We start from the raw sequence: 24,360 nt of genomic DNA, 5'->3' as shown, positions 1-24,360 counted from the left end.
GCTGCCTCACGGGTAGAATGGCTGCCTAACCGGTAGAATGGCTGCCTCATGGGTAGAATGGCTGCCTCATGGGTAGAATCGCTGTCGGGAAAGCCATCTGAGCAGAGTGAGCTGCCACGCATGGAGTATTCAGAGACACAGGGAAACTACACTGAGAGTTAAAGCTTCAGTTGGGGTGAGTCTGGGGAAAATGATCTGTCAAAGAATCTGGCTCATGTTATGACTAAATAAGTGGGAACATTTATCTTCCTCTTAGGTATTCAGTTATCAAATCTAGCACTTTTATTAAATATAAGATATTAAAATCCAGAAGCTACATCAGGATATTGAAATAAAACCAACAAAATAATTCTAGTCATAGTACAAATTTGAGAAAATGCGGAGTGAAATATACAGCTGAAATCACTGAAAGAAACCAAGACACATCACTGAAGCGACTTGCATTTATAAGGGATAATATTAGTTGTCTTGACTAAGATATATAGAGGAGCTAAGCTAGTATTATAGCTTGGTAGTAGATCCCCTGCCTGTGTTGTGTGAGGCCCTGGAATGATCTTCAGTGTAAGTAAAATTTTGCACACACACACACCCATTAGACTGAGAACAGGCTGTCATTTGGCTCTGTAGGAATGGCATTAGAAAGGGGAGGGGCAGCGAGAGATGCTTTGAGAAAGAACCGAGTCTACAACTCTTTGATCAGGAACGGGAGCTGAGAAATTCTTGTTGACACTGCCTGTTGTTCTTAGTTCCTATTGGATCATATTCTGTCTGTTGCCACTCCAGCTCACCTAAAGCTGAGGCCCAGCTGGTCTCTGTACAGTATTTTTCTGGTATTTATTTATGTATTATTTATTTTAACTTCTCTTGCCTGTTTTGACTCATTTCTAGTCCTAGCATTGTGTGGGGCGTTTGCTCATTAATTTGTTTGTATGTGTTTGTGGTGTGTGTGTGTTTGTGTGTGTGTGTGTGTGTGTTAACACTTGAAAAGAGAGCGATGGATTTTGGAGAAATGTACATACTTAAATATAATACTGATATGGCTGCTAGCTGGCTACTAAAGGCTAGTACACTGCCCTACAGGGTGGACATCCCCTGAAACTGGTTAGAAATGAAGACCCTCAGGCTCTAGTGCACTCTCCTGACTCACAGGCGACAGCTCAACATGGTCCCCAGAACTCACACACACATTGATATCTACAAAGCACTGATCTACTAATTTATTTCTTTCCCATAGGGCACAGTGTTCTCTTAGGTTGTCGACAATTTCTGGAGTGAGTTTAATTGGGTCATGCTCCTCTCTCTCCCTCCCTCTTGTCCCTCTCTGTCTTTCAGTCTGTCTGTCTGTCGTCTATCTCTCTTTGTCTCTCTGTCTCTCCCTCTCTTTCTGAGACAGGGTCTCAGTATGTAGTTCCTGGCTGTCCTGGAACTCACTATATAGACCAGACTGTCCCGGACTCACAGAGATCCATCTACCTGCCTCTGCTTCCTGAGTACTTGGGATTAAAGACACACAGCACCGTACCAGGACCCCTTGCTCTTTCTTAATGCACTGAGGTCCACATTTCAGAGAGTCCTCACAGGAAACCTTGCAGATGCCTCAGTTCTTCTAGTACAGATGAGATGGGCCGAACAGGGTGACACATCCAAGGTTAAACAGTGAGTTAATGCCAAAGGAGCTTGGATCTGATTCATCCTTGTAAATGTTTTAAGGTGTTCTTAACACTCCATTTTCCTTGAATTGAACTGTGGATATTTATTTATGCATTAGATGAGTAAAAGCCATTAAGATATGAAATTGTAAAAAAATTAAGGGTGTGGAGGGGTGTTTAAAGAAGTCGGCCCATCATTCAAGCAAAACTCAAAAACAGTGCTTCATGTGAATTGTGGTTGGCTCCAGGGGATTTTGGTGTATCTTGGGGATATGAGAGGACTCCACCCCTCCACTGTGCACAGTGTTTATCCTGCTCGTTGGCTGACCTGCATCGGCTGAGGCAGGTCCCACCTGTTTCAGCCTGTCTGACACCAGGTGCTAGAGCAGTTGTGACTGTGTTGTGATGAAGTTGCCCATATGCCTCCATGAAAACTTTAGTTCAAGAACTGTGAAACTATTTACATTTCCAACCTATTAATGGCTTGGAACAAACTCGGTGCCAGCCTGGCTATTTGAATGCTTATATTTGCCAAGAACTGAGCCAAGCGTATGGCTTCTAACCAAATCGTCAATACTGTGTTTTCAGAATAGCTCTATTATTTCCAGGAAAAGGTGAAGGATGACCCAAAGAACTCTGATTGCCTTTGGTTTTGGACAACCCCATTCAACTACAGAGATGGAGGATAAAAGCCAAGGCAAGGGGATCCTTGTGTGGTTTTGACTCTGTCATTGAAACCCACACGTACATGTTGCAAGCTGGTTTCACCTAATGAGGGTTGCCCACACTGCACCAACATTAATCAGAGAATAGATATCTTCAAGAGAACTATGGGTTAGGAGCCCGCAGTGAGCATCCAGCAGGTCCTTGTATAGGGTAGAGCCAACTGTGAAGAAGGGGTGCAGATACCAACTGAGCCAGGTCTGGGCAAGCTCTTAGGTATATTATCAATGTCAGAAATGTTTTGCCTCATCCTTGCGGAAGTTGGAGTTTGTCCGAGAGCTGTCTCATCTGTATGTTCTTTTGCCTTGACTAACGCTGCCGTTTCCTCTGAGGCTATGACCTTGAGAACCTGCAAATGTGGGAGTTGACCCAATGGTCACGGGGAACAGGACCCGTGAGCAGCGCCCTTGTCATGCATTCCAAGGTCATCCTGTTTTTTTTTTTTTTTTTTTTTTTTTTTCTCCTTTATCTCCCTTGCTGACATTGCGAGGCCTGGGACAGCCAGAGAAGTCTGAACAGCAAAGATGGGTTAACTTGGCAGTTTCTTCCTCTGTTCAGAGCCAGCCACACTCCGAGAACTCAGCCTCTGGAGTAAAGTCTAGTGCGATGTGGAGAAAGGGACAAACTCATCTTAAATGTCAGCCCGGTATCCCTGGGGGTGAGTGACAGCAGGTAGTTAGAAGCAATTAGTTATGCGCCTGCCAGGAAACCGGGCAATTACCTTCTATCTGGCTTCTCCTTCCGTCTTTCCTGCTCGGGTGGAAGTGGTAGAAGCGCCCTGCTCCTTAGGCGGTGGATCGCCAAGCTGGCGCGGGGACCAAGGATGAGCTGAGCGGTGTTGGCTCTCCTCCTCCCTCCGGCGCAGCAGTGCATTGTGGAGGTAGCGCGCGCCCAGAGCTGAGCCGCGGCCCGGGGACCGCGCGCGGGGAGCTGTCCGAGGTGCTGACCGTCCCCGCCCGCGCCCCGCGCGCCCGCCAGCTCCCGGCCCCGCGGTTTCCCGGTCCCCGGCCGGCTCCCGCCCTCTGGCTGCCCACTTCTCTAAACCCAGGGGCGTAGCGGCTGAAGGAAGTCATGGTGTTCGCTCCAGGTACTCTTTTACCTTCTTTCCCCGCAGACGTCCGGGCGGGGAGCGGGGCGGGAGGAGAACGCACCCGGAGGGAAGGCCTTTAAGAAGAAGGGGTACCTATGCGCGCTTCGGAGTTGCGGTGGCCCGGAAGGGGGGGTGTGGAGACAGCCGGGTCGCCCCTCTCCCACACCCGCCTCATCTGCAACCCCCAGCCTTTCCGTCTCATCGTCCCGCCTGAATCCCGGCACCCGGAGGTGAGGACGGACACCTTGGCAAGTGGCCCACTTGCCAGCACGGGACCTGTGCGGGCGTGCGGGCGGGGAGTGGGGAGAAGGGTACACGGCTTGGGGGTTCCTTCGGTGGGAGATTCTGTCGCCGCTTCTCCTCCCCATCCTTAGAAGTGACAAAGTGCCCTGCTTCCTCCTCCGAGCCTTCGGAGAAGGAGGTGGAAGGCAGGGAGCGGGGCGAGGGGCAGAGGAGCGCTAGCCCTATGGATTTGGATCTGAAACTCTGTCGGGACTGCAGCAGGAGGAGGCTACTGCGGCGCGGCGGGCGCTTGCAGCGTCTTCTGCGGGCAGGTGGCGAAGGACCTTGGTTCTTCTCCAGCGGTTGGAGGCTACAAGTTGAACAGTCAGATTTATCTGAGGTTGGAGGGTTTATCAGTCTCTCTCTCTCTCTCTCTCTCTCTCTCTCTCTCTCTCTCTCTCTCTCTCTCTCTCTCTCCTCTCTCTCTCTCCTCTCTCTCTCTCTCTCTCTCCACGCGCACGCGCGTTCCGGGTGCTTCTGCTGGGGCCTGGATTTAGGGGTGTGTGTGAGTGAGGTGGGGCTGAATGAAGCGTGGATCAGTTCAGAGTTAACATTTCTAAGTCCGAAGTTATCTGGCTCTCTCTTTGATTTTCTCCTCTGTCTTTTTAAACCTCTTTTCTCTGATCCCCTCTTGACTCTCCCGTTCTTGTTTTTGTTTGTTTGTTTTGGCAGTATTTCTGTTTAGGGACAATGTACAGCAGGCAGTAGGAAACACACAGAGAGTTGCACTCTATTGCTTTCCGGGGTCTTTAATTTGAGAAACAGGTTTTGAAAATGTCCTGGGCAGGGGAACAGGCATTAAGAAGAAAAATAAAGTATTTCTAAAAGGAAATAATTGGATCTGGCTTTAAAAAATTAGCTGAAATGAAAGAAGAGAAAGCTGTCCACCTGTCAGTGACCATCCCTGAGTTCCCAAGAGGCTAGTTAAAGGAGGCAGGATCCAGGTTCTGTCAGCTTTGTGGCTTTCAGAAAGTGCACATGCTCGCGGACCTTAGAACAGTGATTCTCAACCTGTGGGTCAAGACCCCTTGGGTCAGACGACCCTTTCACAGGGACTGCATGGCAGATATACTGCATATCAGATGATATTTACATTACTAGTCACAACAGTAGTAAAATAAAGTTATAAAGTAGCAACAAAAATAATTTTATGGTTGGACATACAAGTTGAAGAAAATAATTTTATATAATAATTTATATAATAATAATAAATAATTTTACATTCACATAAGGAACAGTATCAAAAGATTACAGCATTAGGAAGGTTGAGAACCCTTGCCTTAGAGGAATGTTGTTCTCTTTCAAAAACAGATAACTTTAAGGGAAGTGAGGTGGAGGTCCTGTCTGTGTCAGACAGTCATTGCAAGGTCAGCTTGTTGGAAAGCAGCACTTCTCAGTCCTCAGAATAGGCTTAAACCACTCCCAGCTCTTGACTCCCTCTGACTCAAAGGCCCTGTGGTGTGAGCAAAGTTACCGCTTCCTGGGAGGCAGAGCTGAAGTTGTTTGGCTTTAGACTCTGCCTCTTCTCCAAGTCCTCGGAGTCTTTTCTCTGAGGAGACACACCCCAGCTACAGAGGTGGGAGGTGGAGCTGTGTCTAGTGCTGAGTCGTGGGAGTTGTAATCTAGACAATTTCCCTACAAATGAAGGGTGGAGGGCAGTGACATGAACTTAGACCATTTCCGGCTGTCTGGGTTCAAGTGGCTCAGAATTCCAACAGGAATAGACCTTCCCATCTCACTTTGAAGTTTGTGTAGATACTGTTTGTGGCTGTGGAGGAAATAGTTATGATTCATACCTGCTAAAGAATATTTAGAAATTGATCTGGATATGACAGGCACTGAAACCTGTGAAGTGAGCCACCCCTCTCCAAATTTCGAGAGTTTCTTGAAAATCATAAGTATTCGGGTGCTAAAGATATTGTCGGCTTATCACCGTGTCTATTCTCATGTTTTCTAATCTCCGTGGTTACATCATTCTGAAAGAAAACTGGAACGGTGATTTTTTTTTAAAATCTCTGTTAAAATTTTGTTATTGTCTTCTCATTCCTAATCTATTATTCTTCCAGACCACTCTAAACTAGGAATTCTTTCCCATTGCCTTCCTCCGAGTTAACCTAATACACAGGAGGGAGACTTGTGGGCTAAGAGTACTTATAATCTAACAACCAGCTTGTTCATAAAACTCTTCCCATGTGTATTGTGTTCTTACTGGATTTTCATGGCAGTAAATAGGGGCCATAGGTTTAGATCTGGCCTTGCGTTTGCAGATTGACCTGTGTTTAAATGGTTCTCTGCTTACCTCAAAGGCAAAGGTGAAAAGCAAAACTACTTTCAGTCTAGAAATGCAATGGAATGGGGGAGCACCAAAATGAAGCTTTATATAACCCTAGTTGGAAGCCACTCTTGCCATTTGCTATAGAACACATCTACATTCCCGTGTCTTGGTATTTATGCTTTGTAAGAAACAAGGCTTTGTGCTTGGGCCAGAGCTTTGAGTAGTCTTTCTTGGTTTGACTAGAATAGAAAACTAAATTCCACATCTTTCCTTTCTTTTACATGATTAATAGACATTGTAACTTATAAGAATTTTAATTTTGTGAAAAATTAATTTAAAAATTCTCCAGGGTAAGGGGCCATGACTGTTAATTTTTTTTTTTTTTTTAAAGAATTTGGATCTGAATTCTATTGGTCATTTCTTGTACCTTCCGTAGTGGTTACACAAAGGTAGCAGTTGGTTGAGCAGCAAGGCAAATCAATGTTTCAGCAAGAACTCACTAGGTACCCTCAAACAGAGATTTAACCAAGTTGGGTCTCATGGGTAAATGAGGATTTATGATTCTTTCTCCAAACCTCTCCATTCTCCTGTTATTGTCTCCTCAAACTGAAGGCCAAATGTTTCCAGAGCAACTTGAAAAGCTTCATAAGTGTAAATGGCCAGGCCTAAGGACAAGGCTGATAAACCAGTATGGAGAAATTACTTTGCTTCCATTTGTAATGTTAAACTGGCCTACATTATTTATCTGTGAGGAACATAGCAACAGTTACCACTTAGGAGTGGAAAAGTACTGTGAGATCTCTGGACTTCGCATGTGGTATTGCTCGTGTTTGGAGTGGGGTACTCCTGGACTTCCCATGTGGTGTTGTTGGTGTTTGGAGTAGGGGAATCTTATCTATTTATAAACAAAGCCAAAGTGGAAGAAGGGAGAAAGACCACTGGTCATTTGTATGAAAGTTGGTAAAATGTAGCCGAGTGTATTTCTTGCCTGGATTCCAGGAAGGAGAAAAAAAGATACACGCACAAGTTCAAGTCCTTTCACTGCCATTTTGTATTTGACTAAAGAGTGCCCACATTAGTAAGGATTAAAAACGTAGCAGAGAAGTGGAAACAAGTTCCCTTATTTCTGGTCCAATCTGCTTCCCCCGGTGAGAACCATATATCTCAGGGATTAAACTCCCCTCTCCCGTGAATGTGGTTAATACATACTTGACTCAGTTGGATTTGCTTCAACTGAGATCCTGTACCAACAAAAAGGTCTTCTCTTGTGCACATAAATCAGGTAAGGTATAATAATGAGGATTTCATAAAGACAAAAAAATGGTGTAATTGCAAGCCATTAGATAGACAGACCCTGATGTTTAGGCTTGGTTTGGAGAGCATTCAACACCAGTGTTTCCAAAGTGATCAAATATATTTAAGAAAGTATTTATTAAAAGATAGCCTTTATACATTTATATAAATCTATCAATCCCAAGAAAGTGATGAGTAAATTATATAGCAGACCATCTTAACTGTCAGTTTATAATCTTCTAACTTTACATTTTTTTCTATAAGTGTAGTCTTTTAAAAATGCATTCATTTCGGCCGGGCAGTGGTGGCGCACGCCTTTAATCCCAGCACTTGGGAGGCAGAGGCAGGTGAAATTTCTGAGTTCCAGCCTGGTCTACAGAGTGAGTTCCAGGACAGCCAGGGCTACACAGAGAAACCCTGTCTCGAAAAACCAAACCAAACCAAACCAAACCAAACCAAACCAAACCAAACCAAAAACCCAAAAAACAAAAACAAAAACAAAAACAAAAACCCATTCATTTCTTTAAAGTCTGCATACACTGCATTCAGTTTTTGCATATAATTCATGAATTTAAAAACATACATAGCCTCATGTAGTCACTAGAGAGCATCTTTAACACACTAACATTTTGTTCTTTTGTTATTCTTTTCTGTCAACGTCTTCCCTCCCCCTTACGTGCTCTGATCACAGATCTGTTCCACACCCCTAACCATTTGCTCGGTTCAGAATGTCAGATTCCGTACAAATGAAATCACGCTGGGCCTTAGCCACTGATGGCACACGATCAAAATACCACAGACCATGTGGCTGCCTAAACAACAGAAATCATTTCCTACAGAGCTGGAGGCTGGGTAGGTCAAGACCAAAGTGTTGTAGTTTGGTACAGAAGGTGCCCTGTAGACAGCACCCTCTCATGACTTCACATGGAAGAACATGAGAGTCTCCTGTAGATCTTTCGTAATGGAGCTGGTGTCACTCATGAAGGCACACCCCTGTGACCTGCTCACTTCTTGATACTTTCATTGTAGGGAATTGGACTTTAGCAGATGAGTGTTGGGCCCTGTATTATTCAGGGTTCTCTAGAGTCACAGAACTTAACAGAATGTCTCTCTATATTGGAGGAATTTACTGTGATGACTTAATCTAACTCCCCAATAAAGGTCAGCTGTGAACGGGAAGTCCAAGAATCTAGTAGTTGCTCAGTCCCATGAGGCTGGTTGTTTTAGCTAATCTTCTGCAGGAAGACGTGCTAGTAAGTAAATGCAAGCATCGAAGAAGAGCAAATCTTCCTTCTTCCAATGTCTCCAGCAGAAGGTGTGGCCCAGATTAAAGGTGTGTACCACCATGCCTGGATTTGGGACTTGTTTTGTCCCAGGTTGACCTTGAACTCAGAGATCTCCTTGCCTTAGTCTCCTGGGATTAAAGGCCTGTACTACCTTGCCTGGGCCTAAGCTTTTCATAGCCACTATGCCTCAAGTTCTCCATGTCAAGATCCAGGTCCAGGTCAGAAACTTGTGTCTTCCAGCCTTCAGATCTGGATCACAGATGAGTCCACCAATTCTGGATTGTAGTTTATTCCAGATATAGTCAAGTCGACAAGCAGAAATAGCCATTATGGGCCATAACAATCAAATCATGATACGCAGCACGTCCCTTTTGGAGACTCTCTCTTCCCCTCAGCATGATCGGTGGCGAGCATCAAGAGCTCACTGGTGTTTGCTGTTGAACCCTTTGTCCATATCTAAAGTAGCTTATGCCTTCCCCCACTGAAAGACACTTAGGCTACTTCCAGTTGAGGAGATTGTGTATAAGGTTGTGCTAATACTCACAGGTGCATGTGTACATGTCTAGATTTTATTCATTTAGAGGACACACACCAACCTTGATTGCTGGGGCTTATAGGAGATCTAATCCTCAGTTGCTCTCTTGAAAACAGTTTTATTTTCAAGGCCACCATCAATCCGTGAGGAGTCCTCATCTCCTCATCCCTGTCATTCTAATTCTACCTTTCCTTGAAGATCAATGGCCATGGCCCTTAAATAATTTGCTACATTTGTGTATCTTTCTTAGTGTGTGTATGTATGTGTGTGTACATGGGCATGTGTCTGTATGTATGTGCATGTGCACGTATGCAGTATGCATGCCACAGTACACAAATGAAGGTCAGAAGATCATTTGCAGGAGTAGGTTTGGTTGGTTCTCTCCTTTTGCCATGTGGATCCAGGAGACTGAACTCAGTTGTCGGCATGTTTTTCTACCAAAACATTTGCTGCTCATTTGTGGATAATTTTTCTTTTCTCTCTCTCTCTTTCTTTCTTTCTTTCTTTCTTTCTTTCTTTCTTTCTTTCTTTCTTTCTTGTTTTTTTAGAGTTATTTATTTTATGTGAATATGAGAGTACACCGTGGCTGTCTTCAGACCCACCAGAAGAGGGCATTAGATCTCATTACAGATGGTTGTGAACCACCATGTGGTTGCTGGGAATTGAACTCAGGTCCTCTGGAAGAGCAGTCAGTGCTCTTAACCACTGAGCCATCTCTCCAGCCCGTGGATAGTTTTTCACGAGCTTATTTGCTGAGTCTCTATTTTCTTGATGTATATGTTCAAACACGTTGTCAATTTATTAGGAGAATATTTGCTTCCTTGACGTTAGGTTTGCGGATTTCCTTATATCTCACAGATACATGATATTTGCTGCTTTTTTTTTTTCATTCATTCAAAACCATTTTAAAGCTGAATGTTTTTAATTTTAGTGGAGCTCGTGCCTTTGAATAGGTTATATTTTTTATGACACATCTAAGAACTTTTGCTTAGGCCTTCAAGACTCTTTCTCCCATGTTTCCTCTATGAGTTTTATAATTTTATGTCTATAATCTATTTTAAGTTGCTTTTTAAAGTTACTCTCACTCACTCGTGGTAGGAAACCTATGCTTTGTACCCAGGAGGCTAAGGCAGGAAGGTCTAGACCTTCTTGGCCAGGCCATAGAAAGTTTCAGGGCAGCCTGGGGTGCTGGAAAAATTCTCTCATGAATTTTGGGGTTTTTTGGTTAACATGTAACAGCTGTGCATGTCTGGGGGAGGGGTGCAGAATGTTGCTTCTGCACGTGCTGTAGCACACTCTGATCACACCAGGGAAGTCATCAATTCTGCCTCCCTCTGGCTTCCTTAGGTTTGAAGCCCTAATTCCTCTCTTCTTTTAAGATGTACAACAAGCTCCTGTGGCTGATAGCTAACCTCATTGTGAGCTACCACCAGCCCCACTGTGAGCAACAGCCGGTGCCATGGTGCTGCAGAGCACAGGAAGCAATGCCATCTCTTCAGCTGTGCTGTGGTTCTCATTGTCCAGACTCACCCTTCACGGACGTAATTCATCACTACATTATTTTCTGTTTAGACTGAGTCCTTAAGCTTCTGCATTGGAGAGAGGACATATGCTAATTTTTTCCTGTGTCTGTCTCGTTTCACTTAAAATGAGTGTCTTCCGGTTTTATAGATTTTCTTGCAAATGACAGATTTCATTCATTTTGTTGGCTGAATAATATTCTCCCCCCCCTCCCTGCCCCGCCCCACATTTTTCCTATTCACTCATCTGTTGATGGGCACTAAGACTGACTCCATATCTTGGCTGTAGTGACTAGTGCTCATGTATATGTGTGTATGTGTGTATGTGTGTATGTGTGTGTGTGTATGTGTGTGTGTGTATATGTGTATATATACATATATGTATATATACATATGTATACACATATATGTACATATACATATATACACATACATACACATATGTGTACACACATATCTACACACACATATATGTACACATACATACACATATATGTACACACATATATATATACATACACACACATATATGTACACATACATACACACATATATACACATACATATACACATATATGTATACACACATATATGTCCAGACACACACACACACATATACACATACATACATACACACACATATATGTACACAGACACACACAGACACACACAGACACACACACACACACACACATCTGTTTGCTCTGCTGATTTTATTTCCTTTTCATTTGTACCCAGAAGTGAGGTTTATGGAGGACCTATGCTGGGTTTTTGAGCAACATCCCAAATGCTTTCCATGATGGTGTATTAGTTTGTGTTCGTATTGTAAGGTGAGCACACTGTTCTCCACAGGGTGTCTGCACTTGCTCTGTTGCATTTTTTTGTTAACTGGGTGGGTGGGCTGGGCATACTGCTGTGGTATTGATTTCCGTTTCTTGATGACTAACAATGCCCAATATTGTAGATTTGTCAACCATTTGCATTTATTTTTTGTGAAAGGTATATTTATATCATTGTACAATTTTAAAAGCATTTTGTTTGCATTGTTGAATTTTAAAAATTCCTGATTTATTCTGGACATTGGTTTTGGTTTTATGAGTGGTCTGCAGCCACCCTCTTCCAGGCTCCCTCTGCAGCCCATTTTGCTGGCTGCTTCCTGCACTGCACCAGAAGTTTTCTGGTTTTGCTCCTGTTGCTTTTGAATTCTGTGGGCCATATTTAGGGACAGTTTGCCTCAGCTTTCAACCACACTCTTTTAATGATGATAGTTTTGTAACGTGTTTTAAAACCAGATAGTGCAATGCATGTCCTTTTGTTTAGAATTTCTTTGCTCTTCCAGACCTTTATGGCCTAATATCTTGTTGAAGTGATTTTTTTCTAGCTAGGTAAAGATTGTCATTGTCATTGTTTATCATTTCAGACGGGGATGGTAGTAATTAATCTGTGAAAAGGAGTGTCTCTCCATCTCACTCACCAGGGTTTATGATTTCTATCATAGAGATCATTCACGTCCCCAGCTACTTCATTTGCTGGCATGCTTTTTAAATATTATTTATTTACATTTCAGTTGTCCCCCTCCCCGTCTCCCCTCTCACAGGTCCTTATCCCATCCCCCTCCCCCTTGCCTCCACGATGCCCAGGCCTCCTTCTTCCCTGGAGCCTCAAGTCTCTTGAGGATTAATCGTGTCTTCTCCCACTTTAGTCCAGTGGTTCTGTCTCAGTCAGCTGCTGCTAGGGCCTCTCAGAAGACACCTCTTCCTTCCTTCCCTCCATGAGATGGATCCCAAGTTGGGCTGGTCTTGGACCACCTTTTTTTCAATCTCTTCTGCATTTTTGTCCCTGCAGTGTTTTTTAGACAGGAACAGTTCTGGGTCAGAAAGTTTGACAGTGGGTTGGTAACCCTGTCACTCCGCTTGAGGCCCTGTCTATCTACTGGAGGTGGACTCTTCAAATTCCCTCTCCCTAATGTTGAGCATTTTGGCTAAGGTTATCCCCCATTGAGTCCTGAGAGCCTCTCACCTCCTAGGTTTCTGGTACTTTCTAGAGGTTTCCCTATCTCCCCTTCCCCCATGCTGCTTATCCTCACTCATTCTCTTGGCCTTCTGGGCTTCTCTCCTGTCTCACCCCCCCTCCACCTCATATGTGATCCTGTTTCTCCATCTGCTTCCCCTCCCCACTTCCACTTAGGTCCCTCTCCACCTCTGTCTCCTGTGATTATTTTCTTACCTCTTCTAAGTGGAACTGAAGCATCCTCACTTGGACCTTTCTGCTTGTTACACTTCTTATGGTCTGTGGGTTGTATCTTAGCTATTCTGTACTTCTTGGCCAGTATCCACTAATTAGTGAGAACACACCATGCATGTCCTTTTGGGTCTGAGTTACCTCACTCAGGATGGTATTTTATAGTTCCATCCATTTGCCTGCAAAATTCACTAACCCTATATCCCACAGAGGGTTAATATCCAAAATACATAAAGAACTCAAGAAGTTAACCTCCAAAGAACCAAATAATCAAATTTAAAAAATGGGGTAAAAAGCTAAACAGAGAATTCACAACAGAAGAATCTTGAATGGCAGAAAAGCACTTAAATATTCAAATTCCTTAGTCATCAGAGAAATGCAAACCAAATCGACTCTGAGATTCTACCTCAGGCCAATCAGAATGGCTAAGATCAAAAACTCAAGTGACAGCACATGCTGTGGAGGACGTGGAGAAAGAGGAACACTCCTCCATTGCTGATGGGATTGCAACTGGTACAGCCACTCTGGAAATCAATCTAGCGGTTCCTTTGAAAACTGGACATAGTACTACCTAAAGACCCAGCTATACCACTACTGGGCATATACCCAAAAGACACCCCAAACATACCACCATGTTCATAGCAGCCTTATTTGTAACAGCCAGAAGCTAGAAACAACCCAGATGTCCCTCAACCAAAGTATGGATACAGGAAATGTGGTTCATTTACACAACGGAATACTATTCAGCTATTAAAAATGAGGGCATTCTTTTTTTTTTTTAATGTAGATATTTTGACTAGAATTACTTCCTCGATTTCTTTTCAGAATCTTGATTTAGGAGTGTGTTGCCTAATTTCCAGCCATCAGAGGAGTCTCTAATTTATTCTTGTTTTCTTTCTAGTTTAATTCTATTATAATCAAAGGAAAAAAAAGACCTTATTTCAGATGTGAAAGTTTGGTGAGATGTTTATGACCCACAATGTGTTTTATCTCATAGAATATCTCTCACACACTTGAAAATAAGCATTCTCTGCTCTGCAAGAGATGTGATGTTGTACAGTTGTCATTGTGACTCAATGAGTCTGTTCTGGTCCTAGCTGATACGCAGTCTATTGATCTATTGATCACCAGTACAATAATGCCTGTCATAAAAATTGTAGATTTTCTACTTTAAAATTTTTCTTCTTTAAAAAATGTACTTACCATTATTTCATATGTATGAATGTTTGTTCTGCATGTTTGCCACTTACATGCAGGCCTATGAAGCTCAGGAGAGGGCACTGGATTCCCAGGAACTGTAGCTCTGAGAGTTAGCCACCATGTGGAGGCTGGCAAGAAAATGGTGATGGAGGTGAGCCACCTGACAGTCCATCCCCAGCCATGGTTGATGTCCCCGGCTTTTCAGCTCTTATCCTGTACTCAGGAGAGCTTTCTCCATCATTGCAGTTTTTACTGGGGACCTGAGTGTTTAAATGACTCCTAAACCTTGTGCTCAGGTGCAGTGTGGCCTTTGCAAACTTACAGAGATAAAATATGTTCTTCAGAAGCTCTGTTCCAGGTGTGCGTTGTGGTGCTGTTGGATGTGAGCTCAACATTAATGAGATAGTACATATGAAACACTGTGTCTTTGAGGAAAAATATAAACCAAGGTTATGTGTTCATTCATTGACAAAAAATGTGATAAAAGGTGCAACTGTTTCCTTTTAGAGCTGTGGTCACATAATTACCAATTCATTGTCTGCAAGGCTTTCTCTGGTTGGATTGTGGTCAGTAATGCAAAGTAACTGTAGCTTTTCATCCTTTAACTTTCTGTTTTGTTGAGTGGAGAGCAGGATCTCCCCAGGCTACACAGGCTAGCCTCAAACTTGAAATCCTCCTGCCTCAGTCTCCCACCTGAGTGGTGTGCACCATCACGACTGAATTCACTTTACTTTTAAGTTAGCTTTTTAAAAGTCATATTCAATGTGGGTGTATTGGGCACAGGGGATTGCTGGTTTTGTTTTAATCAGGTCTACCATCTCAAAGGTGACTTAAATTGGTTACTAACTGCCCTAGATACAGCTCTTCAATAGTTACCATATTTTCTACTTCTCCGTTATCTTTTAAATTATATCTGATCATTTGGAAATTTATGTTGCTATAATTTTAGCTAACCAAAATGAAGAAAATAAACATTACCATCATACAAAATAAATGGTAATGTTTTATGTGAAAATTCTAGTTTCTGTCTTCATGAGCAAATTTCTTCAAAACACTATCCTCACATCTTTTTTTTTTTTTTGCAATGGCTGCTTATCCAATGTACTGCTATCAGCATTTAATGCCTCTCAGCTGTCTTCCACATATTACTTATTTAAAAGGTGGAACAAAAGATGTTATTATTTTCATTTACTCCAGATAACAAATGTGAGGTTTAGAAGCCTGGACCTCTTTTAGAACCTGAAGGAGGGTCTACTTTCTTTTCTCATGAAGCACGTTATGGAGCAAACAGGAGACAGCAGTTTGTGAAAGGTTTTGCATCCATTGTATTTATTTTGATAATCTCTCTCTCTCTCTCTCTCTCTCTCTCTCTCTCTCTCTCTCTCTCTCTCTCTCTGTATGCACATGCCAGGGGAGTCCATTCTTTCTCTCTGCTGCCATGTGAGCTCTGAGGATCAAAGTCAGCACTGGCTTGGAAGCCAGTACTTTTTACCTGTTGAATTATTTCACTGGCCCTTAAAATTTTAATGTGTGTGTGTAGGTGTGTTAGATATAACCTAATTGGTTTTTATTCACAGAGAATCTTCTATGTATTAAACTAAACACTCCTCCCATGTTTGAGTAGACAGTATCTCTACTTTCAGATTGCATAGAAGAAGACTGTCATTACACACTCTCTAGATCCCTCATCTCCCCAGCTGCTGTTGTCAATGATGGAGAGACGATTGGGTAGCTGAGACTCTCCTAAGTTGTCCAGCAGAGTAAATGAATCAATCAATGTACACAGGGCATTCCCATGAATGAAGGCCCACCTGAAGGTTTCCAGGACTGAGGATAAATGTCACAGGCCATAGCCCTATGATAAAGATATTTCAGCTCTGGGTAGGTAGACATTGCAACAGGAGGGCTGCATTGTTTATTGCAGAAATCTGAATTTGAGAACAGATGTATCCTCTGCCATCTCTGTCCTTAATGCTAGTGAGTACATTACTTAATCTTGTTCACTTTCTCAGTTATGAAAGAAAGATCATAATGTGTGTTTCCCAGAGCAGTGATGAAAATAAAGTCAGTGTGTCAACTTTGCAAAATAGAGAAGATATGGGACCAACCTAGATGTCCATCAATGGAAGAATGGCGAAGGAGAACACTGCCCCGACACAGTGGGTATTATTTGGTCATAAATAATGACACCTAGTCAATGCAGCTGGACATCCTTTAATGTGAAGTGAATCAGACACAAAACGACAATACCCTCTCTGGTATAGCTAAACAATGTTGATCCGAGTTAACACTGTGACTGCAGAGGAAGGGAGGGGCAGATAAGAGAGGTGAGGTAATACACACTGACAGGGATAAAAGGACTGGCTTCTGGTGTTCCACTACGTAATTCACAGCAATCTATGATATATTTTAGGGTCATCTAGAGGAAAGACTACAAAGCCTCCAAGCATGAGAAGTTGGAAATGCAAGCTGATGCAGCCAACAGAGCCTGGTTAATGCATGTTGGTAAAACCAGGGGACAGTAGACTAAATAGTAGCTGTTGTCACTGTTGCATGCCAGTAAAACCGAGGGTGGGGTGGGGTGGCGGGTACAGTAGACAGAACGGTAGCTATTGCTGTCACTGTTACTTTAGGGAGAACATCTAACAGTGTGGATTTTTATTAATCTTAGGAAAGTTGCTTACCTGAGTAGACGTTATGAAACTTTAAAGCAAAACGCCTCGCCAAGCTGAATTGATGATAAGGCAGATGTCTGAGCGCATCTTGGGATGAATAAGTTATGAATTACGAAAAGCTGCTGTTTAAAGGCTACCAGCTGCATGCTTGAAAGCAGATGGCTATCTCGCTGATCTGAGTAATTCTGATCTTGTCTAAATTTAAACGCTGACTGTATTTAGGCGCAGGGATGAACTCTTAAGAACACTGAGCAGTGCACAGTCGTTGTTCCGATGAGGACGCCATACCCCATGTTTCCAATACTTCATACTGAGTTAAGCAAACTTGTATATCAAGTCACTGTTACTCATCCGGTACCCATCGGTTTGTTTGAGAACTAATTTCCATACTGTGGCCTTGTATCCTGGCCACTCACACATTCTTAGGAACTATTCTTTGAACATGATCTTTGGCCCAATGCGCATGCTCTTAGGGAGAAACAGACACAGTGGCAGTGGTGAGATAATCACGCAGGCCTCTCTACGGGATTTGCAGAGGACCAATGTTTAGAAATGTCTACTTGCTACATGGCTGAGTCTTCTTTCTCATCCTGTTCTAAACGACCACCTGCGACATGATTAGAGGCCTAGCATCTTCTTTCTCAGTACAAACCTTTCATCATGGGGATGAACACAAGAGACGATCAACACAGAGTAAGGGAGGGAGACTTATGGGAAAGTCTGCTGAGTGCTAAAGGGGCCGCACGGATTGCTACAGCAAGGAATGACTTCCGCTAAGAGGATGTCTGCAACTTCCTTTAACCAGCGGCTGCGGAGCTTCTCTACGTTCCTCATGGTTACAGAGGATTTATTTGCTGAAAGAAGCAGACAAATGTGAAATGATTTATCCAATTCCCTTAAGAATGTATTTTTTTTCAAACTTAGACAAACAGTCCCTTATGGTTCTCGAGAAATAAACACAGCGTCTGGATTAGTATTGCTTCCAGGGTGAATGTGGTGGTCTGTTTGGTATTTGGATAGAATACCTCTTTGCAATCCACTTCTCGTGTTGGATAAGAGATGTTATTTTTGGCTTCGTGGGGTTTATTTATAGCATTCTTAGGTAATCTTTGCCTTTCTCTCCTCTCTGCCTTTTTAGACAAAGTCTTATCATACATCACTGGAACTGGTAATGTAGGTCAAGCTGACCTTGAACTCAGAGATCCACTTCCTTCCAAGCCTCTCCAAATGCATCCCATTAAAGACGTGGGTCACCACAAGTACATTTTCGTAACTGTACATTTTCATAAAAATAAAATCATGCGCTCACTGCAGCGTCATCAGTGAGGTTTTAATCACCCCTAACTAGACTGAAGTTCTCTATAGTTCAGAATACATTATTTTCCCACACGATGAGATCATGCTATAAAAGTCAATAAATATGTTATTTTACTCCAATAAGAATGTACATCAAAGAGGTCAGATTTTAAAGCGTCATTCACCTTGCCATTTATTTTGTTTGTACCTGGAACGTGATGCTAGTTGCAGGGGGCTGAACTTTTCAAAAAGACTATGGATTATAACCTCTCTTCCACCCACCTTATCAAGGATCAGACCTGTCAGTGAAAGTCACGTGTCCTAAAGGAGAGAAAATAGCGGCTGTGGTGGGGCTAGAGCTAGACAATCAGGGGGACCCAAATCCGTGTGTAGTATTACGTGTATGTGGGCACGTACCTTTGATAAATTCACTATTTATTCGGTAAAGTGCTTATCTTCTATGAATCCTATAATCTACTAGTCAGTGGACAGTGGAGTTTTCATAAAGAGGGCACTAGAGTTTAGAATTCTTTGTTAGAAGGTCAAAGGGTAAAGGGGATCGAAAGGGACATTGGCTTAATTCTGTTGAGTGGTAGCAGCCTTAGCTCGGATCTGATTCCCTTTGAGAGGGTGGTTCTGTGGAAGGGTGAAAAAAAAGGTTTGTGATCTAGAAAATCCTCTTCTCTGGCCTTCTAGCACAGCCAGGCACTATTTGAATGCTAGAGTGGGGGATGGGAAAATGGGAGGAGAAATGACCAAGAGTCCTTTTCATTATGTCTGTTTAGGTACATAGATGTACCTTATGAGGAAGTACACTGTTTGAATAAAGGATACTGAGGTTAACCCAGGCCTTTGTGCATGCTCGGCAAGCACTCTACCACGGAGACATATCCCAGACCCAAGAAATGGTCACTTTCACCTTTGAAAAGCCATAAAGATGCCTCAAGAAGGAGACATCTTTAATTGGAGCAGGCATGTCTGATCTGGCTCCTCATTCTGGCCCAGATAGAGGTAAATTTCTTTCAATAACAACTGTTATTACTAGGACAGGACAAAGGTGTGCTAGGCTTCCTTTAAAGACGCACCTCAAGCACAGGCAGACAGCTTTTTCTTCTCTCTAAGCGAAGCTGAGGTGGGCCTTACCAAAAGGTAGGAGAAAACCCAGGAGACGTAGCATATCTCTATGTGTGTATGTAGAGTAAATATCCTAAGGGTTGGTGTGGGAGGGTGTCTCAGTCAGTACAGCACTTTCCTTACAGACATGGGGCCGGGGTTTAGTCCTTAGAACTTCTGTCAAGAACTCAGCTATGAGGATATGTGCATGTGATGCCATGCAGAGAAAATGGACACAGAAGGAAGCCTTGGGCTCTCTACCTCATCTAACTGTAGCAACTAGCTCAGTGAGAGAACCCGCCTCTTCCAGATGAATCCTGTTCCTGTGGATGGCAGTAGAGACTGTCCTCTATCTGTCCTTCACTTATGGGCATGTGAACTCACTCATCCACGTACATGTTCACACACACCTGTGCACGTGCACACACACAAGTGCACTCACACACACCAGCACTCACACACATATACACTCTCTCACACACACCTGTACTTACACTTACAGTACACTTTCTCACACACACCTGCATACATACAACTGCATACCCACACCTGTATTTACACACTTACACATACCCGTACTCAAACACACCTGTGCTCAAGCAACATACCTGTGTACACACATACACTCACAAATACAAACACCTGTATTCACACATGCACATTTGTTCACACACTGACACACACTTTTACTCACACACACCTGTAGTCACACTTAAACACACACACATACATACCTTTGTTCACACTTACACTCACACATACCTGTACTCTCTCACATATACACACTCTCTCTCACACATACCTGTATTTACATACACAAATGCATTCACATATACATACCTGTACACACACACACACACACACACACAAACACATACATACAAACACATACACACCACCCTCTGAAAAGGTCAGGACTTTGATTTGATCATAGGTAATTTACCTCTTAGTTCATGTCCAGCTTACCCAGTTGCCCTCTGTGCTGTGGCTCAGGGGTTTGTCTGCTGCTGACACACTAAAACCACCAGGGAAGCTCTGGCTCAAATTACAGGTTTGTGAAACAAAAATCTGAGGGGTGTGCTTTAAGTGTGAGCATGTTAATAGCTCTCTAAGCAATGGTTGATGCTCTGGGATGTATCAAAGGGGAGCACAGTGCTTTGGGACTCCTTACCGTCCTGTTTGTTACGGAGTGAGTCCTGGCATCTGATGGATGCATGAATGAATGGACCAATGAATGCTCACCGTTCAGTGTTCTCATTCAAATACAGACCACGTGATGGTTCTCACCCTGCTGCTTACAGGCGACCTTGTACCGAGGCCCTCTACAGTCAGAGAGAAAGCTGTGTGGTAGCTCTAAGGCTACTCCTTAGATACCAGGAACAGACTCGTGTCTCTCATTTATGACGGCATCTCCATCTTCTGATTACTGAAACACTCGTACAAACAGAATCCCATATCAGGTAGCCAGAGGGCTGGCATAGCCTTCTCTAGCTGCATCCTAGGCTGGGAGATAGACCTGTGTCTTAGTCAGTGTTCTGGTGCTGTGAAGAGACAGTGTGGCTGTGCCAGTGCTTATAAAAGAAGGCATTTCATTGTAGCTTGCTTATGGTTTCAGAGGTTTAATCCGTTATCATTATGGTGAGGAGCATTATATTAGGCAGGGAGACTAATAACGTGGTTCTGGAGAATTAGCTGAGAGTTTGTATCTGGATCTTCAGGCAGCAGGAAGAGAGACACTGGCTTGGGCTTTCCTCCAACACACTTGCTTTTTTTTTTTTTTAATGGAATATTTTATTTATTTGCATTTCAAATGTTATCCTCTTTCCCAGTTTCCACTCTGGAAACCCCCTACCCATCCTCTCTCACCCTGCTTCTATGAGGATGCTCACCCACCCACGCACCCACTCCCACCTCCCCACCCTGGCATTCCCCTACACTGGTGCATCCAGCTTTCCCGGGACCAAGGGCCTCTCCTCCAACTGATGTCCTACAAGGCCATCCTCTGCCACATATGCAGCTGGAGCCATGGGTCCCTCCATGTGTACTCTTTGGTTGATAGTTTAGTTTCTGGGAGCTCTGGGGGCGGGGTCTGGTAGGTTGATATTGTTGTTCTTCCTATGGGTTTTCAAACTCCTTCAGCCCCCTCAGTCCTTTCTCTAACTCCTGATTGGGGACTCCATGCTCAGTTCAATAGTTGTCTGCGAGCATCCGCCTCTCTATTTGTCAGGCTCTAGCAGAGCCTCTCAGGAGACAGCTATATCAGGCTCCTGTCAGCAAGCACTTCTTGGCATCCGCAATAGTGTCTGGGTTTGGTGTCTGTACATGGGATGGAGCCCCAGGTGGAGCAGTCTCTGGATGGCCTTTCCTTTAGTCTCTGCTCCACACTTTGTCTCTGTATTTCCTCCCTTGAGTATTTTGTTCCCCCTTCTAAGAAGGACTGAAGCATCCACACTTTGGTCTTCCTTCTTGTTGAGCTTCATGTGGTCTGTGAATTGTTTCTTGGGTCTTCCAAGCATTTGGGCTAATATCCACCTATCAGTGCGTACATACCATGTGTGTTCTTTTGTGACTGGGTTACCTCACTCAGGATGATATTTTCTAATTCCATCCATTTGCCTAAGAATTCATGAATTCATTGTTTTTAATATCTGAGTAGTACTCCATCATGTAAATGCACCACATTTTCTGTATCCATTCCTCTTTTGAAGGACATCTGGGTTCTTTCCAGCTTCTGGTATTATAAATAAGGCTACTATGAACATAGTGGAACATGTGTTCTTGTTATATGTTGGAGGATCTTCTGGGTATATTCCTAGGAGTGGTATAGCTGTTCCGCAGGTTAATATTAATGTCCAGTTTTCTGAGGAACTGCCAAGATTGATTTCCAGAGTGGTGGTACCAGCTTGCAACCTCACCAGCAATAGAGGAGTGTTCTTTCTCTACATCCTCGCCAGCATCTGCTGTCACCTGAGTTTTTGATCTAGCCATTCTAACTCCTGTGAGGTGGAATCTCAGGGTTGTTTTGATTTGCATTTCCCTGATGACTAAGGATGCTGAGCATTTCTTAAGGTGCTTCTTGGCCATTAGGTATTCCTCAGTTGAGTTTGTTTAGCTGTGTACCCCATTTTTCAAAATCCTTCTCAAGTGGTGCTACTCCAGATGACTGAGCATTAAAGTATAATGGCCTATGGTGGGCATTCTTATTCAAATCACAACGACCTGAGCTGGCAAAGTCCTTCATTTCAGGGGGTAAAATTAAGGTGCAGGAGGACATTGCCACTTGGAGGACAGCCATGGTTTGAACCAAGGACCAGTAGTGTCTTGCTTGCTGTTTGATCAGAGTTGACTCTGAGACAGAATTGAAGTTGGTGCAGGAATCAGCAGCAGACATGAGAGCTGCAACTCAGGGGTAGCCTTGTTCCAGTTCATTTTCATCAGGGTTTGGTGTTTTTTTTTCAGACAGTAATCTGAACCAGATGGACAAATAGGGAGAAGTGTCTTGGTTTCATATTCCAGAATAACATATTATTGAAAATTTCAAACACAAGAAGATAGAATTAAGGTAAAAAGATTATTGATGTAATTTCTTTCAGGTCCAAGCCTTGAATTTTTATTATGACTTAACTTAGAATCAATTTATATACTAAAATTAAATATTTTATTTATAGAGTACATAATGCATCACATTGAAAATAAACATTAATGTAATCATATATGCTAGGTGTCTCACTTTGAGAATCCAGGCATTAAACTCGTTTTTACTAAGCTATGAAGGGTGATTATACACACACACACACACACACACACACACACACACACACACAGCACAGCTATTAAAAATATAAGCTACCATATTTTATAATGTAAATTATCAATACAGTGTCCTTTTTAAAAATATACTCAAAATTAGTATATGAACTAAGACACTGAAATCAGAAATTTTGGTTTAACACTTTTTCCAGTTACTTGCTATTTGACTTGAAGGAAGTCTCTAGGTCTTTCTGAACCCTAGATGACCTAGTTATAGAATTTATAATAATCTTTCCATTTATAGAATTGCAGTCATGACTTATAGAGAAACATGTAAACTGCTTGATGGACTACCCATCACATAGAAAACTGAATTGTAATCTTATTTAGGTTTTTAACCTCAATCAGAGGCTCAGCTTGCATAATTGGTCGAAAAATTCCTCCTCCAATCTCAAGCAGTGATATCAGCTCCTGTGGGTTTCACTGTGGTTCTCAGGGTGGCCTTGAGCTCACAGTCCCGTAGTCTTAACAGGTATGCAGAATCTTGAGCAGCTCGGTGCGGTTTCCATTAAAACTAATTTCTGTTTTTATGTTCTCATTTATTTCTGTGCAGATTTTATTACCCATAATCTTTTCTTTAATGATCACCTTTTTGTTTTTGTGTTAAAAGAACTACAGTGCACCCCCCTTTACCCCCACATACTCCATTTTGAGGTGGCAACATCTGGGACACATCAGCCTTTCAGGAATCAATCTAAAGTTACAGCTTTTGTGTATAATTTTAGACCATGCCACCATTTTCCCCCCATGGTAGCTCTCTCACTTCTTGGCAGGAGCCTCATATTCAGTCTGAAGATGTTCTTCAGAGAGGGTCTTTAGAGATGTGTGAAGTGAGTCAGGCTTCCTGGAAATTGCTGTTCCCAGCCTTAAATTTTCAGTTTTGTATATTCTTGGTAAGTAAGTATCCACGGGAGAGTCCAAGTAGCAAATTCTTTTCTGATACTAGCTTTCCATTTTCCTTTATTCCAATAATGTCGTCAGCTACCTTACCCTTTGGTAGTATGATTTCTTGGGTAAAATACATGTGGCTACATTAATAGCTATGTAAAATGTATCACATGTATTAACTAATCTGAATGGTTAGGTGATGCTTGCTGAGGAACATTTTAAGGACTAAATGCAGCTATGCATAAGGACTAATTCTTTCCACATAGGCTTGATAAGGGAAGACATACAATCTGTAAGGATCCAGTGGGAAGATCCTTGGCCACAGGCTCGTGTGAAAAATGAGGATGACATGCAGTAGCTGTGTACTGGTTACCTGTTTCTGCAAATGAAGTGCCGCAGAGCTCAGCGGCTAAACGGCGTGGTCACCAGCCTTTATTACCCTGGTCACAAGACTTCCATTTGGAGGGTGGGCTCTGCAGAGGGC

At 42.9% G+C, this 24,360-nt stretch overlaps 1 protein-coding gene across 2 annotated transcripts in view; it reads left to right on the top strand.

Annotated features, from left to right (window-relative positions):
* The first annotated feature begins 1,341 nt into the window (after positions 1-1,341).
* Akain1 (A-kinase anchor inhibitor 1) overlaps positions 1,342-24,360 on the top strand; it is a 49,759-nt gene continuing 26,740 nt past the window's right edge. The window contains exon 1 of one of the 2 annotated variants that reach the window (XM_034483907.2): positions 1,342-3,030. In XM_034483907.2, the coding sequence (XP_034339798.2) occupies positions 2,745-3,030 (286 nt within the window). In that variant the 5' untranslated portion in view covers positions 1,342-2,744. The other variant, XM_034483908.2, reaches the window with a different exon arrangement.

The sequence above is a fragment of the Arvicanthis niloticus genome, chromosome 21, assembly GCF_011762505.2.
Source record: "Arvicanthis niloticus isolate mArvNil1 chromosome 21, mArvNil1.pat.X, whole genome shotgun sequence".
Classification (NCBI taxonomy): domain Eukaryota; kingdom Metazoa; phylum Chordata; class Mammalia; order Rodentia; family Muridae; genus Arvicanthis; species Arvicanthis niloticus.
Note: the sequence above shows the minus strand (reverse complement) of the source record. Positions and strands in the feature narration are given on the sequence as shown.